General features: G+C 51.5%; 7 protein-coding genes across 7 annotated transcripts; 2 read left to right on the forward strand and 5 right to left on the reverse strand.

Annotated features, from left to right (window-relative positions):
• Positions 1-738: 738 nt before the first annotated feature.
• Positions 739-3,873, reverse strand: N0V96_009462 (uncharacterized protein; the record flags this gene model as incomplete). Its single annotated transcript, XM_053198339.2, has 1 exon — positions 739-3,873. One exon carries the CDS (start codon positions 3,871-3,873, stop codon positions 739-741), a length of 3,135 nt encoding a protein of 1,044 aa, XP_053044232.2.
• Positions 3,874-5,052: 1,179 nt separating this feature from the next.
• N0V96_009463 (uncharacterized protein) lies at positions 5,053-5,607 on the forward strand (the record flags this gene model as incomplete). Its single annotated transcript, XM_053198338.1, has 3 exons — positions 5,053-5,116; positions 5,182-5,464; positions 5,526-5,607. 3 exons carry the CDS (start codon positions 5,053-5,055, stop codon positions 5,605-5,607), a joined length of 429 nt encoding a protein of 142 aa, XP_053044231.1.
• Positions 5,608-5,812: 205 nt separating this feature from the next.
• On the reverse strand, positions 5,813-6,836 carry N0V96_009464 (uncharacterized protein; the record flags this gene model as incomplete). Its single annotated transcript, XM_065758647.1, has 2 exons — positions 5,813-6,529; positions 6,582-6,836. The coding sequence occupies 2 exons, from the start codon at positions 6,834-6,836 to the stop codon at positions 5,813-5,815; spliced, it is 972 nt and encodes a 323-aa protein (XP_065612712.1).
• An 836-nt stretch (positions 6,837-7,672) lies between these two features.
• N0V96_009465 (uncharacterized protein) lies at positions 7,673-8,983 on the forward strand (the record flags this gene model as incomplete). The annotated part of the gene is made up of 2 exons (XM_065758648.1): positions 7,673-7,710; positions 7,765-8,983. The coding sequence occupies 2 exons, from the start codon at positions 7,673-7,675 to the stop codon at positions 8,981-8,983; spliced, it is 1,257 nt and encodes a 418-aa protein (XP_065612713.1).
• Positions 8,984-9,366: 383 nt separating this feature from the next.
• Positions 9,367-10,446, reverse strand: N0V96_009466 (uncharacterized protein; the record flags this gene model as incomplete). The annotated part of the gene is made up of 1 exon (XM_053198335.1): positions 9,367-10,446. One exon carries the CDS (start codon positions 10,444-10,446, stop codon positions 9,367-9,369), a length of 1,080 nt encoding a protein of 359 aa, XP_053044228.1.
• A 915-nt stretch (positions 10,447-11,361) lies between these two features.
• On the reverse strand, positions 11,362-11,970 carry N0V96_009467 (uncharacterized protein; the record flags this gene model as incomplete). Its single annotated transcript, XM_053198334.2, has 1 exon — positions 11,362-11,970. One exon carries the CDS (start codon positions 11,968-11,970, stop codon positions 11,362-11,364), a length of 609 nt encoding a protein of 202 aa, XP_053044227.2.
• Positions 11,971-12,366: 396 nt separating this feature from the next.
• N0V96_009468 (uncharacterized protein) lies at positions 12,367-13,297 on the reverse strand (the record flags this gene model as incomplete). The annotated part of the gene is made up of 2 exons (XM_065758649.1): positions 12,367-12,555; positions 12,662-13,297. 2 exons carry the CDS (start codon positions 13,295-13,297, stop codon positions 12,367-12,369), a joined length of 825 nt encoding a protein of 274 aa, XP_065612714.1.
• Positions 13,298-15,130: the final 1,833 nt, after the last annotated feature.

Here is a 15,130-nt window from a genome sequence, read left to right on the forward strand (position 1 = left end):
GCTGACGCTCCGCAAAACTGGGTAGAGCTAACTGGATGTGGTAAAGATGGTTGCAATTTGGTGGATCTTGCAATATAAGCATACTGGGCAGCGGAGGCGCAACACGAGAGACTCCATTGCATTGGGCAACTGACAAAGCAGATCGTGTAAAATTTCTGTTTTTCTTTAGTAAAATACCTCATACCGCATGTTTTGGCGAACTCAAATTCCTCCCGCCAAGCCGGACTTGTCTCCCTCAAGAAGCAACAGCAGTGGTAAGCGAGCTTCTTGGAAAGCGAGCATGACGGCGGTGGCAGGGCAGCTCGAAGCGGACTATGTGGAGAAAAGTCTGGGCGAAACGGAGTCTTCGCAGTAGTCTTGCTATGCCGTTGGTTGAAGGGTCTCTTCTTCAGCAAGCGTGATGTCACGCACCATCCGAGGAGCACCACGGCCATGTCAAATCGCTTGGTCATGAACTTGACGGCCAATGAGGAATCGACTTGGGATTATTCGAATGAGGCTATGAGCGGCTGCGCCGGGCACTTTTGCTCCTTTATTGCTCCCATCAGAAAACTTTGCTCATATCTGGACAGGTTATTGAGGGAGCTTTGGGATAAAGATTTACCCACTGGCGAATTCTTTGAGCGTCTATTTGCGCTCGGGTACGTTCAGAATTAAGCTTCTATGCTCCTACGCGATGTCCGAGAAGATCTTACGGCTCGGCTAGGTCTTCCTTCAACCCTGAAAACTCCGAGGTCTCTATTCGTACCGTCGAGCTGCGTTGGTTTGCTGTAATTCTGGAAGCATATCCTTCTTGCCAAGAACGATGGCTAGATCGAGAGCCGTCAGTGGTGATTCTAATGTAACCAATCTGCCTATTCGGCCGTCGGGACCATCAGTTTTCTCAAGCTTCAGATACCCGTTGCACCGGCCCTCTAAGTCGCAACCTAGCATCACAAGCCGAGTCACAATCTCAACATGGTCGTTAGCAACGGCTAGGTGAATTGGTTGGAAAAAGGCGTATTCGCCGCTCGACCATCGATTAAAGTCCGCCGGCCCAGACCCGTCGCTTTTCAAGAGATCATAGGTGCAGCCGATAGACCCATAAAGACACGCGAAATGCAAGGGGGTCAATCCGAGTGCATGGGTAACGTTGTCTGCTTTCGCCCCCAACTTGAGAAGTGCGTTGGCGGCTGATGGTTGATCGGCCATGACGGCGGCGTGTAACGGGCTGCGACCATAGTCATCGCCGACGTCGATCGAAGCACCTAAGTCGGCCAGGCCGCGAATGACTTCCTTGCTGCCACCACACGCAGCGTGGAAGAGAACCGATCGCCCGGCATTGTCTCTGGCGTCGATGTGTTTGGTGGTTCCCATCATCTTGGTCAATGCGTCTACTGCCTGCATGTTGCCAGTGGCTGCTGCTCGATGCAATGGAAGCTCACCCAGGTCGTTGATGTGTGGGAACGAGTGCGAACCGAGAAAGTCTTCTTTGATCAGATCAATAATCTTGCGTATCCTGTGGTTTGCCAGCCCGGGAGGCGCGTAGGCGGAGAAGAGATGGAGGATGGTTTCGAGTCTCTTTGATGTGAACTTGTGTAAAATGTCGGGGTCGGTCCCAGAGTAAAACTCGATTTCGTCTTCGGCTTGCAAGACCTCGGTTGTAATACCTTGCAGAATGTCGGGTCTTTTCTTGAGATTTGACTCTCTCTCTTCTTCCAGAAGATATGCAGCGAGGTTAAAGTGCCCATTGAGTACCGCAAGATGAACAGCCATAAAACCACTTCGTGTTTGACTCATGGTATCTGCACCCAGCTTCATCAATGTCTTGAGCATGGATAGCGAACCAAGAGTCGCGGCCCAGTGGATGGCTCTGAAGTCGTCAAACTCTTCAGTCCGCAGCTCAAGAAGACCTCTTCGTTGCCTTACGAGAGACTGGACATCTCTATCACTTCTCGCACGAACGGCCCGAATCAAGTCGGCGTATGGTTTGCTTTGCTCAATCTTGACGGCGTGAAGCTCATTCCCAAATCGGATGGCAATGTTGACTGCCGTCTTTGTCCTCACTCCACCGGGCATGGGAAGTGTCGGAGACAGCATAAGGGTGAACCTATCTTGGTAGCAACAGCAACGTGTGACTGCGCCGACCTCGTCAAACAGTACCACAGGCTCTGGAGGCTCTGCAGCTCGCCTAGGCGTACTTGATAGAGCACCTTCGTCACTTGGAGCAAATAAGAGTTCAGAGGTGCCAGAAACCTCCAGCTGGATAAATCGTCGACCTCTTCTTTGGGACTCTTTGGCATCGATGGTGATGAACCCCAAACCTTTGGAGTTTTGGTACAATGCAGGGCCATCCGAAGCAGTGGCGATTTCAGAGAACTCCAGGTAGACGGACTCAAGACTATTCCCGGTGTAAGGATGCTTCTCGTAGCACACCTCCCACCGTCTCCTGACTCGACGAAGCCCGATAGCAACATCTACGACTGAGCGCTGGCTCTGCTCAAGCGACATGAAGCGCAAAACGACCATCGCGCGGTTCGAGTGCGGCTCTTTGGTCCGTATCACAAACAGAGTGGTGTCCCATCGTTCGGGCGGATACGCTTCATGAATGGTAAAGGCCAGATGAGAAACAGAATCTTTCGAGCTTGGCCGAAGCTTTGTCTTCACGCTGAGTTCGGGGAGTGCGTAAAATGGGTTCTCCTTTACGTAGATGTTCTCGTACGTCCCCTCAGCGTCATCGAAATGGTCCAAAGGAAACAAAATGACAGAGCCCTCTTCAGAGGCAACTCTTGCGAACTGGTCACTCCAAAGACGTTGTAGAATGATACAAGGGCTCAGCTCTTCGGTGGCAGATTCAGGCTTGGAGACGATGCAGTCCAAAAGAGCGTAGTACTCATCTCCATCCGGCTGTCGTGGAATGAGGAGAATGTTTGTTCTTAGCCCTTGATTAGTGACGCTAGTTGGGGCACTATCTTGGGATTCTGATGGAGGGAGAGGTCGCACATGGTCAAAGTCCACCCTTGAGAAGGAGCTCGGTGAACTTGCAAGCAAGCCGAAGAGGTCATCGGAGGGTTGAACGTCCGCTGGCATCCCCCAGAGAAACAAGGACTGGTCATCGCTCTCTTTGAGGATCTCTTCTTGCAGGCGGGTGAATGCTCGGTCACCTTCGCCGTAGAGCAAGGGCATGTTCACCTTGAACAGTCCTATCAGGCAGTATGCTTTGTCTTCCGGTCGCGTCGTCTGTCGATGCCCCGCCCATCGCATCTTATTCGCAACACTGATGTCGCTTAGGAATGATGTGCCAGAGAGCACCTGCTCGTCAATGCCGGTAATCCTGGCAAGCAGTTGACAGAAGACATTTCTCGACTGCTTTGTGTTGATGTAAGACCAGTCCCCCGCGTAGAACTCAACGGTCTTCGGTGCGATGAGCTCTTGCAACGTCCATCCTCGGGTGAACCACCGACTACTCTGGAAACTTGAATCCTTGGCAAATGGGCTCTGCACGGAAACAGGCTCCACGTCAGAGAGGAACGCGTAACAGATGGCTGCCTTCTCGTACCAACGGTACATAGAGTTGATGGACTCCGACAGCTCGGCGCTGCTAGTCTTGTCGATGCAGCAGGTGTCGGCCCACAGGTAACGGTGACGATGGCTCTTGGCCAGGTTGGCTGCATCTCGTATCTTGCGGAAGCCGTTGGTGGAGCGGACCTGGTCGGCCGCATCCGCGGAGCCCGACCCCGGACCGGGTGCCGTGTCCGAGGCCAAGCCGAGCGCCTGGAAGCTTTGGAACGTGACTTCGTCGCTGCCCCAGGTGTGAGACAATATCGCGTACTCCTCCTGGGGGTCGCCCTGCACCTCTACGAGTTTGAGGCTATCCGTGTCAATGAGCCACATCTCAAATCGGCTGCGTGGCGGAGGGCGAGCGTCGAAAAGATGGAGGTAGGATGCCAAGGTCGAGACGCCGATCGTCAGCTGAGCTCAAGTCATTCGAGAAGACGATGATTTGTTATCTTGGGAGAGAAAAATGATTGGTCCGGCTCCCTGCAGCTAAGCTCGATCTTCAGTCCAGCACTGAGAGCATCTTATGCGCATCATTTCATAAATATCAGTAAATCAATTGGGCTATATCAAAGATGCCTTGTCATAGTTGCAAAGACTATGGGATTCATTTCTCAACTCTACTATGCTCCTCAAAGTGCAACTCAGAGCATTTGGCAATTTGTCGACTAAATTTCTAGCAATAGTCTAGAGCCTGAGTCGAATAACGAAGGTCCACAAGAGCCAAATCTTAAAATGGGGAGACTCTCCAACGACCTAAGGATCAGTATTAAGCTTAAGAAGTGCTCTATAAGTCTAGGTAAAACGCGCTAAGAAGCGAATGCTATTACAAGACGTGGGATACCGAAGCGACGTCGTGGGCCTTAACATCTGGATTTATGATGTGAAATTCAGTTTCGCCGCCCATGGAAGAGTGTCGGATCCGGAGATCATATCCCCTGACGAGCGGCTGAGCAGCCAATCGCAATTTTCTTTCGGTTGCATATCCCCCCGCCGCGCAGTTTGATCTTCAAGGAGGTTCAAATACTCCCTCTGACGAATTGCAATGGCGACGGTTTCCAACCGTGGAGTTCTTTCTCCCTGTCATCCCCACCAAAAACACCAGAGACCCTAGCCATGGGAAACAGGGGTTCATCCGAGGAGCTCGCAGCGTCGCTTCATTCCCATGTTTTGAAACTTCGTTCGATCTTCGAAACCGGTCTTGCCCAGGTAACACAGGTGCTCAGCCATCTTTTCAGGCTTTCCAAGGCTGTCATCGCATCATCTCAGGCCACACGATGGCAGATGCAGCGCTTCTGTCAACTCAACTATAAGATGGCACCTGTCGCGTCGCTGTCAGTTCATGTCACTAAGTTTCAACTCATCAACAGCGAAACTGCCATCCGATACAACAACTTTTCTTCTTTAGACCCGGTGTCATCTTTATTTAAGCTGATCTCAAGTCTTTGCGCTCATTTTCTTTCACATTTTCCTCTCTCTCAAGATACCCATTTGATTCATTCCAATCCACACAAAATGTACGCCCAACAAGTTCTCGTCACTTTCTTGATGGCCACCAGCGCCACTCTCGCTAGCGCAAGTGAGTATAATATCTCAAAAACCACCGTCGTCCCATCTTTTCTCTAACCGTGTGACTGCTTTTAGGAAGCATCGAAAGACGCCAACTGCTTGGAAACCTCGGCAGTCTCTCGTGCAACGTCGCAAGACTCCAGATCCTAGGCGCTCTCGGCAACACCGAAGACGCTGTTTCCCAAATCACCGACACAACAGTTCAGGATGCTGCCAACGCTGGTCTCCAACAAGCACGAGGCGGCATCGCGCAAATCGCCAAGTCGATTGTCAGCGGCGCCGCACCACCCGCTGCCAGCCGTGACGAGGTAGCAGCTGGACTGGCTGCGGCCGGTACTGCTCTTTCTGGGGGTGATGCGTACGTATATAAGTCTCATATTATGCAAGTTGAGTATCGCAATGGCTAACAAACCTTATAGGAGTGACCAAGCCGTAGCTGATGCGCAAGCGGGGCTTGATAAGTCTGTCAAGGCTGGCCAAGATGTCGTCGCGAACTGCTAGAGAGTACCTTAGATATATGGGTGAAGGAGCTGAGCTCAGCAAATGACGAGAACGAGGCAAAAGACAGCAGCAGGACTGGCGCATGGATTAATACCACCATTTTCAATTTTCAAAACTGATTCTCTTCATTTCCAGCATGTCCTCTTATGTTGGTAAACCCGAATACTCACACGAGCCCTGCTCGAGTCTCTTTCACACGATAGAACTACCTCGTCGTCCCAACCAGTTTCCTAGCCTGTTGCAGGTCCTGCGCCATGCCACCCAAGTGAACCACGTCAGCCGAGACCATGATCAGACTCATCCGCTCCGCAGCTTTCTTCAGGCCTTCTGGACTCCCATACGGGGGGCCACCAAAGGCAAAACCCGCATAAGGCTTATCGTGCTTGTCAATGGTATCAAAGAACTGCTTCGATACCTTGACCCATTCAGGTTCGGAAGCACCTATTCCTCCCATTTTGGCCTCGAGGTTCATGCTGACTCGGGCATCAAGGGTACCGAACCAGACAATGTCGATATCCGAGCCGCACGCTGTCAGGATCGCGTCGAGGTTTTCGACGGCTTGGGCTGACTCGGTTTGGATCATGATCGCGGCCTGATCATTGAGACACTTGTGTAGGTCGCGGTGGTCATAGGGAGTATCGGTAAGACCAGGCACAAGACGAAAAGGCGGTAGGGATCGCGTGCCGTTTTGCGCGGTCCCAAACTTGGCGGCGGCGATAGCGTTTTTTGCTTGCTCAACTGTTTCGATCTGGGGAACGACAATGCTGGCGCCGGCATCTAGAGCGTACCCAATGGCAGCGTGATCGTGACCAGGGAGGCTGCGCAGTAATATCAGCATGAAAGCCTGAAAGGGCGTACGACAGACATACCGAACGAATGGGATAGTGCGGCCTTGGCTCATGAAAGAAGCCTCGTGAACCATCTAAACCGCGTCAGAACATTATTTGCGTGTTGCAAGGCGAGTCTAGGAGTACCGTCGTCATGGTTTCCGTATTGCATGGGGTATGCTCCCAATCAATCCAAACGGCATCGAAGCCCATGGGGGCTAAGTACCGGGTAATGGGGATGGAGCTTAATCCCGCATAGTAACAGAGCAGTGGCGAGATCTTCTTTGCGTGGGCGTCCCGAATGGCTTGACGGGCCTTGTGGGGCTGGAAGAGCGAAGGAGCAGCATAGGCAGCCATGCCTTGTGAAGATGCACTCTTGTATTCTTCTGCGGAGGTTACCATGTTGGATATTTGAAGTGTTTGATTTGTCTCAAAATAATTATCGGTGAGATGCTTTAGTGATTCGAATCAAATAGGTCGTAAATACTCGTCTTCATTCTTCTTATAATCCGTTTCACTGAAAATCCTCCTCCAACATCCCGCGCCCTTCAAATTCCAACATCAATGCGCAATCAGCTTTACGTGAGACCATCAAATCAGCTTTCGGACTTTCTGGCTGAGATACCGACCGGTGATATTCCTGGTCTGAGCACTCGGCCAAAGAGGATGTCAGTCTTGGAGATGTCCGATGAGACAACGGGCAGTAGGAAGCTCGTAAGACGGCTCACTATCTCAAGAAATACTGTAAGTGTCTAGACGAGCCGAGGCACCGAGGCAAGCTATCCAAAATGCGGAACTTGAGTGATCTGCATATACAGCCGCTGCGGCTCACACAGCTATTTCCAGACTGTTGTTTCGTCGAACTATCAGAGTCCTAGCGTCGTGGGAAGGCGGTTGGACCAAGCTAGTGCGATTTCCGAGACATTGTGGTGGCTTACTGCTAGACTAAAATCTGACAGGCGTCGGGAGCTTTTATGTCATAAAGCCGCTGCCGAAGGAGTCGGGGAGACTTCCGTGGACGGCTTTGTTGTCATCTCACTAGAGCACTCATTCCAAAAATCTCAAGTCAATGTTATCGATTTCGTTTGTCTCATGCAAGACTTCGAATAATCAATAAGACGGTCCTAATTACATCATATTCATTCATCACCAACATCAAACGATAACTTTCGCTCTACCAAACATCGACGCTATACCCATGTCACCCGAAGTACTGCCAAGTGAGCAAGCGAGCGATCATGTTTCGCGGTCGTCTTCTCCCGACCAGGCACTTCAGGTAAGTTGCAAATACCCATTATTCGGATATAATTGTGTCACACGTGCCGTCCAGCTCACATAACTTCGACTTCAGACGCCGAGAGCGGAACCGCGAGGCCCAAAAGGTCTTTCGCAAACGCAAGCAAGCTGCGGAAGAGATCCAGGCGACGCGCCTGCAGCATCTAGAAACCACCGTTGCCAAGATGAGCTCCGCGGTCGTTGATCTTGTCGACTGGATGCTGGACATCGAGGTGCTGAAGCAGGAAGTAGGGGTCTTGACGCGGATCCAGGACATGGTGGCGCACGTGTTGGCTTTGGCTGACGATGCTGTGGCGTTAGAGGATGAGCTTCCGAAGAGAAGGAAGAGGAAGCTTAGAGGAGCGAAGAAGACCCCAATACCAAGTCCCGACCCCCAAGACCATGCTGGCGCGGGCATGAAAGAGGACGATGCTTGTCCTCGAGATAACACATCCCACGTGGCATCGTCTCCGCAGGCAAACTTCTTAGCACCAGAACCCCCATCCCTCACACCAGACGACCAAATCCTCTCTCACCTCACATCCCTAGCCTGCCGCCCAAATTCACTACCCCCTTCCCTTGGAACCTTCCACTGCGGCTCAACAACCAACCTCAGCCCAGACTCCTTCAGCTTCCGCCTCACGCACACCTGCTTCACTCTAGGCTACCTCGTCCTCAGCAAATCCCTCGACTCACCCCTCCCGCACGGAGAAGAGCCGCGCATCTTCAGCTCAACGCTCAGATACCGCAACAGAGATGACATCATCACAAAGATGAGGTGGCTCGTCGGACCAGGCCAGCACGAGCTCCAACAAGCCGCAGAACTACCCATGGGCGGACGCTGGTACGGCGACGAATTCAGCTCCGAGGACCTGTCGCCGGAGAACCTTGACCTCTTTGAGAAGACGGCGCTGGCGGATGCTCGACAGACGCGGTTTCTGAGTGTCGCTGGTGTTGAGAGGCAGCTTATTGCTCTCGGTGCTCGGGTGGTGGATAAGGAGACGTTGGAGCTGAGGTTGAATGGGCCGTTGAAGCTGGTTGGGGATACGGGCAAGAAACGGTCTTTGGCGTCGGAGAGTTGGAGTTTTGTGGATTGTTTCCCGCAGACTTTGAAGAGAAGGTCGAGGAAGGCTTTTACGGTGCAGCTGAATATTACGCTGCTGATTGCTAATTTGTCGAGGTGTGCGGTGTGTCTTATGAAGGGACCGGGGTTTCCGAGGGATAAGCTGAAGAGGGCGATAGAAGATTCTGTGGTCATGGTTAATAGCTGTTGAAGTAATATTTCGTTACAAGTGGGTGGCTTTCTCAAGACATCAGTGTGATTGCCATGAATATCCTGTGTTGAGGGCGCCCAGGGGGATAGAGTTGGGATTGTTGCTTGCAAGTGCTTTTTACCGTTGGATTGCATGTAGGATGATGAACGTCAATGGCAGTATGGAAGCAAGTGTATCGTCAATGGCAAAGTCATATATCTGGCTAGAGTACATCCCGAATCTAATATCCTGGATACCACAACTCGCTGCGCTTGGTCGCTTCTTTGGCATCAAGCGCTCCACCAGACCAGACCAGCTTTAATGACCTTGTATACTATGTGCCACTGAGAGACACCACGGACTGACGTGTCCGAAATCTCAAAGGTTTGTGGTCGCTAGCCCATTTACCCTGACTCGTCCATCGGTTTCCCATCAGTGTCGGCTGTCTGCTCCTCGAAACCATCCTCTTCCTCCTCACCCTCCACTTCGCCTCCAACATCAGAGTCGTCGTGTTCCGCCATCTCTGGCTCTTCTTTCTCAACTTGCTGCGCCGCAGCTGCGGCCTTGGCTTCAGCGTCAATTCTCTTCTTCTCGTTGAACTTCTCGATGGTTCTAAGGGTCTTATCCGCAGCTGCTCTGGCGGCGGCGGCAGTTCGATTGGCATACGGAAGCTCGAATGCAGCATGGGAAACTGCCTTGATGCCCATCTGAAGAGACTTAGCCTCTGCCAGGATTCCGTCACGGACGTCCCTGTCGCCCTTGCTTGTAGTCTTCAAGTCGTTCACAGAGTCGATGAATGTCGTGACCATGTGCTGCAGAGTCACATGGCGGCTTGTAAGAAGGTTGAAGGCGGCCTTGGAGATATAGCAGTTATCATCATCTGCGAGTGTCTCTTTTCCAGGAACGTAGGTGGAAGGTTCGAGTTTCTGGGCAGGCTGGGTGCTGAGGTCGGGACTGGATCTGTCTTCAATGGCCTGCTCGGGAATTTTGGAGATCTGTCCAGCGAACGGGTTTCTCTTGTGCGAGGTGCTAGCCATAGGCTCGTCGTCCGAGTAGAAACCACCAGCCTCGACGGTCGCAACCGGCTCTTCATCCTCGCTGTTCCTCCCGGAAAACATCGGGGGCTCTTCAGTCTCTGACTCGACAGCCTTGCGCTCGGCGTGAAATGTAGAGGTCTTCACGAATGGGTGACTGGGCCTATGGGCCAGAGGGAGTGAGGCAATCGGGGATAGAGTGATGAGCTCGGGACTGCCCTTCTTCGGGTCCTTGCTACCCGGTACGCGAAGCTTGATCAATCTCGTCTTCTTAGAAGATCTCGGAGACTCTGGGGTCTCATTTCTTCTCTTCAATCTCTTTCTCTTCTTTCTCTCGATGGAAGGAGAGTTCTCAATTGCATATTTCGAGCTCAGCTTGTGAGACGAAGGAACGCCCACGGCTTCGTCTTCGGGAGAGGAGAGAATCGGAATGACTGGTACTTTCGCCATCTTGGGCCAATCGTTGGTATTTGAATGCGATGAGAGAGAAAATTTATTCGTGATGAAGTAAAGTCTCCCCGGGAAGTGAATCTCGCGTTGCAATGACGATGCCCGGGTGTTGTGGAATTTGTCTGTCCAAAAGGGTAGTGGAACCAGGAAAGGTGAGGCTGTCAGAGATATTTGTGGTCAGAAATGAAAAGGATTTTGACAGTGATCGCAGAGAAATCATATAAGATTGGTACCTGTCTAGTCAAGTGATCTGAGAAGAAGCGCGGAAAGCCGTAGATGTGTGAAGTGTCGAAGGGGCAAGGCGAAGCGGTTGGCGAGTGATGGAAGAATGAAAAGGGGAAGAATGAAATGCCTTTGGGAATAACAGCGCGGCAAGAGGACTTTTGAGAAAACGATAAGACTAGCCAATATAGCGCAATAGTCTGTGGTCTTGAATGAGTGTTAAGTGAGATGTCGAGGTGGTTGAGTGAGGTGAAGGATGAGGAATGGCGAAGGTGAGTTGACAGTGGGTCATGTGACCTTCAAAATTGAGGCATCTGAGGAAGGAACAGGTCTCCCTATTGCTCCTTCTGGTGGAATGAAGATGCCCACCACAGCAGGTGCGCTCCTTCTGCTTTTCGTCTTCATAGCCCATCTGTAGCGGCCTGAAATCAAACGTTTGAATCGCGATGTCTCACGCACATGACATCTCGGCGTCTCCATTTAGGCAATGAAAGGGTCACCATGGCAAGCAAGTAATCAGGGGAAAGTTTGTGTCTCATAGATGAAGTTTGATGATACCATCCAGCGAATCGGAGAGTCGTAGGCTAAAGCAAGAGAAAGCTAGCGATGACGAGATGCTGGCAATCCATACTCTTTCGCATGCTGACTCGCTCGCTCGTATCCGAGATACCCCATGACCGTTCCTCCTCTGTGCTACAAAGCCGGGTGTTTTCCCTTCTCAAGCTCCACCGCCGTATCATGCATCTCCTCCAAGGCCATATCAATGATGCGGGCCTGAATCGATTCCGCATCAAGCGAGTCCTCCGTATCCTTCATCCAGCTTGCGGAAAGCTGCTGTGCTGCAGTGATTCGTGCCATGTGAAGTTTGAAGGCTGATTTGGAGATTATCATCTGATCATCTTCTTCGGCCTGCATCTCCTTCTCTCGCTGGTCCTGCAGCTGGGCTTGCTCCTTGAGACGGCGGAGAGCGAGGGCTCGGGCGACTGTCTTGACGGCGTCGGTGCGCTTCTCGGGAGCGACGTTCTCGACAATGTAGGTCGCGACTTCCTTGGCGGTGTCCTGTGGCTTCTTGTGATACTCTTCTTCGTGCTGTTCTTGTGACGTGGGGAAGTAGAAGTGACGGCAGGAGATGGTTCGGCGCGGAACGTGAGATTGATGGGTGTCGACATCCATGGGCAGGATGGAAGATGCGCCCCTCTCGGAGGCTGCTCTCGAGGCTGCCATTGTACGCTCGCTCTCACTGTCGGAATAAGACATTTGCGAGTGGGGGTCGGGCCACGGAGATGAGCTTTCCTCGGTCATTGTCCTTGCTTTGTTGTACCGGGATATTGGTGTAGCTTTTGAGTCAAAAATTCTTTAATTGAGAGAGATTACTTCCTGCGGTCTTTTGTCAGCTGGAACTTTGCGAAGAGAAAGAGGTCCTGCCCTTGATATTTGCCCTTGCCGGGTGCTGCTGTCTCGAAGGCAGCGCCCTCGAGAGAGAAAGACGTTTTCGAGAGGCTGAGGAAGGAGCCTATAGCATGTGAACTTGCCTGCCTCCAGTCAAAAGACACTATGCGGACGACTCTGCATCACCAAAGGAAAGACAATCACCAAGGGAGATCAAGAGGCATTCAATTCTCAGTCAGTGTTGACTGGCACCTTTGCATTGGTATGTTGTGGCTCGTCTTCATTGACATCAGGATCGGATGCATTGAATCACTCCAATTCCCCCTCGTCTCCAGTATCCTCATTCATAGTCTCATCAACCGACTCTGCGTCTTCATCCTCGCCGTCACCATCAGCATACTCAACGTCATTCTGAGCTGCAAGTGCCGCCTCTGCAGCCAGCTTCCTCTCCTTCCGCAGATCCCCAGGTGTGGGGATGCCGTGCTTACTCTTCTTGTGCTACTCCGTTCGTGTTAACTTCGGTTCTTGGATGGGGTTGTGGTTTGGATGGACTTACTCTGTAGAGAGTGCACGCAGAGGTGTATCTTTTCGTCTGATTACAGACGTCGCACCCGTACAAATCCTTGCCGCGCTTTCGGTCCCGAGGCTTTCCAGTCAAAGCAGCTTTGCCAGTCTGGATAATTGCGAGCGCAGAAGCAGCAACAGTGACAGCAAGTACGGCAGCTTGATTGGAGATGATTTCTCCGGTGCCGATGGTGGAACTCATGTCAGTCTGAGGCTGGGCCGGTCCAACGTTGTTGCTGTTGTCAGAGCGGTGTGTGGCGCCAGGGCGGATGCCAGTAAGGTCGAAGCTGTTTGGATCGAGTCCCATTCTGCGAAGACGCTCTTCGACTGAGACGCCTTCATCTCTGTCGTTGGCAATGATATGGTAAGGCTCAGGAAAGGGGGTAAGGCCCCGCTGGATGCGACTCGAGATGCGACCCCAAGCTGTCGTCGTACGTGTAATCAGCGCATTGAGGCCGAGGTTCCTGGTGTCTTGCTCCATGAGAATTGCTAGAGTGAGCTGTCGCTCGAAGGTTCTAGTTGCCCTGGGGAGGTCATAGTCCCCACGCTCAAATCGCTGCTGGATAAGTCGCAGTGCGGCCACGGTAGTATCACGAATCCTATCGTAGTTTGCGCTGGTGGCAACCTGCTGCAAGTGAATAGCAAGTGCAAGGTGGAGCTCGAGCTGAAATGACATTGTTCTGGAATAAGCTGTTAGCTTAGATGAAAAATACCAGTCGATCAAAGGAAATGGGGGTGAGGCAACATACGCGCTTCGTTTGTTTTGTTGTGAAAACAGCAACGGCAGCCAGTAGGAAGATGGGTGGATGTGAAAAAGGTAAGTTGACTGCCGGGCCCGTGAAGTAGAGGTTTTATAAGTACCTAGACTGGAGCAAGCTCACACCGCTCAACATTAAAAAAAAAGGAGGAAGGAGCGAGCCGCAGGTGAAGTCGATGTTGCGGAATAAACCAAAAACTTGTGGTTATTCGCAAGCTTCGGATGACCAACTTGGCGCTTCATTGGCTGGTCCGACGGTAATCCACCACGTCTTCGCTCTGGCTAACAGAAGGAGACAATAATCAAGAATCTACTCTGTGCGTACCTCAGAGTGACAAATGCTGCGGAGAGGATGATGTGTATCAGGGAAGAAATAGACCCCTGTGCTATCGACTATCTATTCTCCCGCGCGGGATTCTGTCGGCTGATATACTCGTCAAGGAACTAGCCAAGACTTTCCCGCACTTGACAACCATATCCATCGAGTCATGCTCAGTGGGTCAGTTCATCTTAGGGAGAAGCCTCTTGTATTGTCGGACTGTATAGTTGTCCAAGAAGAAGGCAAAGGGCATGTCTGTCGAGGAAGAACGTGAAGGACACGTCTGGAGCCCAGTGCTCCCACACCGCAATCGTCCGTACCGAAGGGCTGGCCTTGCCGAGTGTTTTCAGATATATAAGCAGAGCTATTCTAAAGGTTGCAATTTAATTGGACATCGAGGGCCCGGGTCCGACGTTCTAGCACGGAAGAAACTCATGGGTGTACCCAGCAGCCTTTTCTGTGGACTGTCAGAATCAGGAATCACCTCTATAGTGTAAAACATCGGAGCGCTCGTGATAAATGGGATGTGTGGAGATGAAACAGATGAATCGACCTCCGGGCCCGAAAAGTAGGGATTATATCAGTATATGAACTTTTCACCGCCCCTCAATCTTAAAGTAGGGAAGCGATGGTAGGGAGAAGGGATGCCTGAAATATAATACACTCGATGTGTGCTAATCTACATGTAAACTAGATAGCAATATCTTTGGAAAGAAGATCGGTCTGAATCAAATAGAGTAAGTAAATAAAACGTACCATATTCTCCAATTCTGATAAAACACCGCGTAACTACAACCCTTTGCCTTTATCTTTTCTTGCTCTCTTCGTCCTTTTGGTGGAAGGAGAAGAGTCGCGCTCTTCTCGTGCCCTTTTGCCCTTCTTGGTGGGCCCGGAGTCAGCTAACCCCGCCTCACGATCGTCTTCATCATACTCTTCAAACTCACCGTCGAGGATGTTATCTGGAAATTCGCCGACGTCTGACTCAGCAGGAGGGAACATCGGTCCGGTACCAAACAGAACGGTAACAGATGGATCGAGTCTACTAGCTCTCATGGTGCTTTGAGGAGAGGGAAGAATGCATTCGCCACGGATTAGGCGTTCGCGGATGCTGAGATAGGTTTCCAAGACCGACGCAACCAGAGTGTTCCAGTCGAGGCCAGAGGTGGCACGTTTACCGAGCATAGGAATAGTAAATATTCCCTCAAAAATGTCAGCCCCAGCGCTGGGAAGGCTTGTGTTTCCCTCAAGGAGGCGGCTGCTGACCCTCCAAAAGGCCAAATCTGTTCTTAAAATGAGATCCTTGGTAGTTGAGGTTTCTGGGTTGTGCTCTCCCAAGATCGCAAGGGCGAAAGCATTCTCGATGGCAAATGTCATGATTGATTGGTTCTGTAGTGATTCTTATTGATTTGATGAAGGTGGTTGTGAGCATTGAT

Source organism: Colletotrichum fioriniae, assembly GCF_027942845.1.
Source record: "Colletotrichum fioriniae strain IMI 355084 chromosome Unknown scaffold_12, whole genome shotgun sequence".
NCBI lineage: Eukaryota > Fungi > Ascomycota > Sordariomycetes > Glomerellales > Glomerellaceae > Colletotrichum > Colletotrichum fioriniae.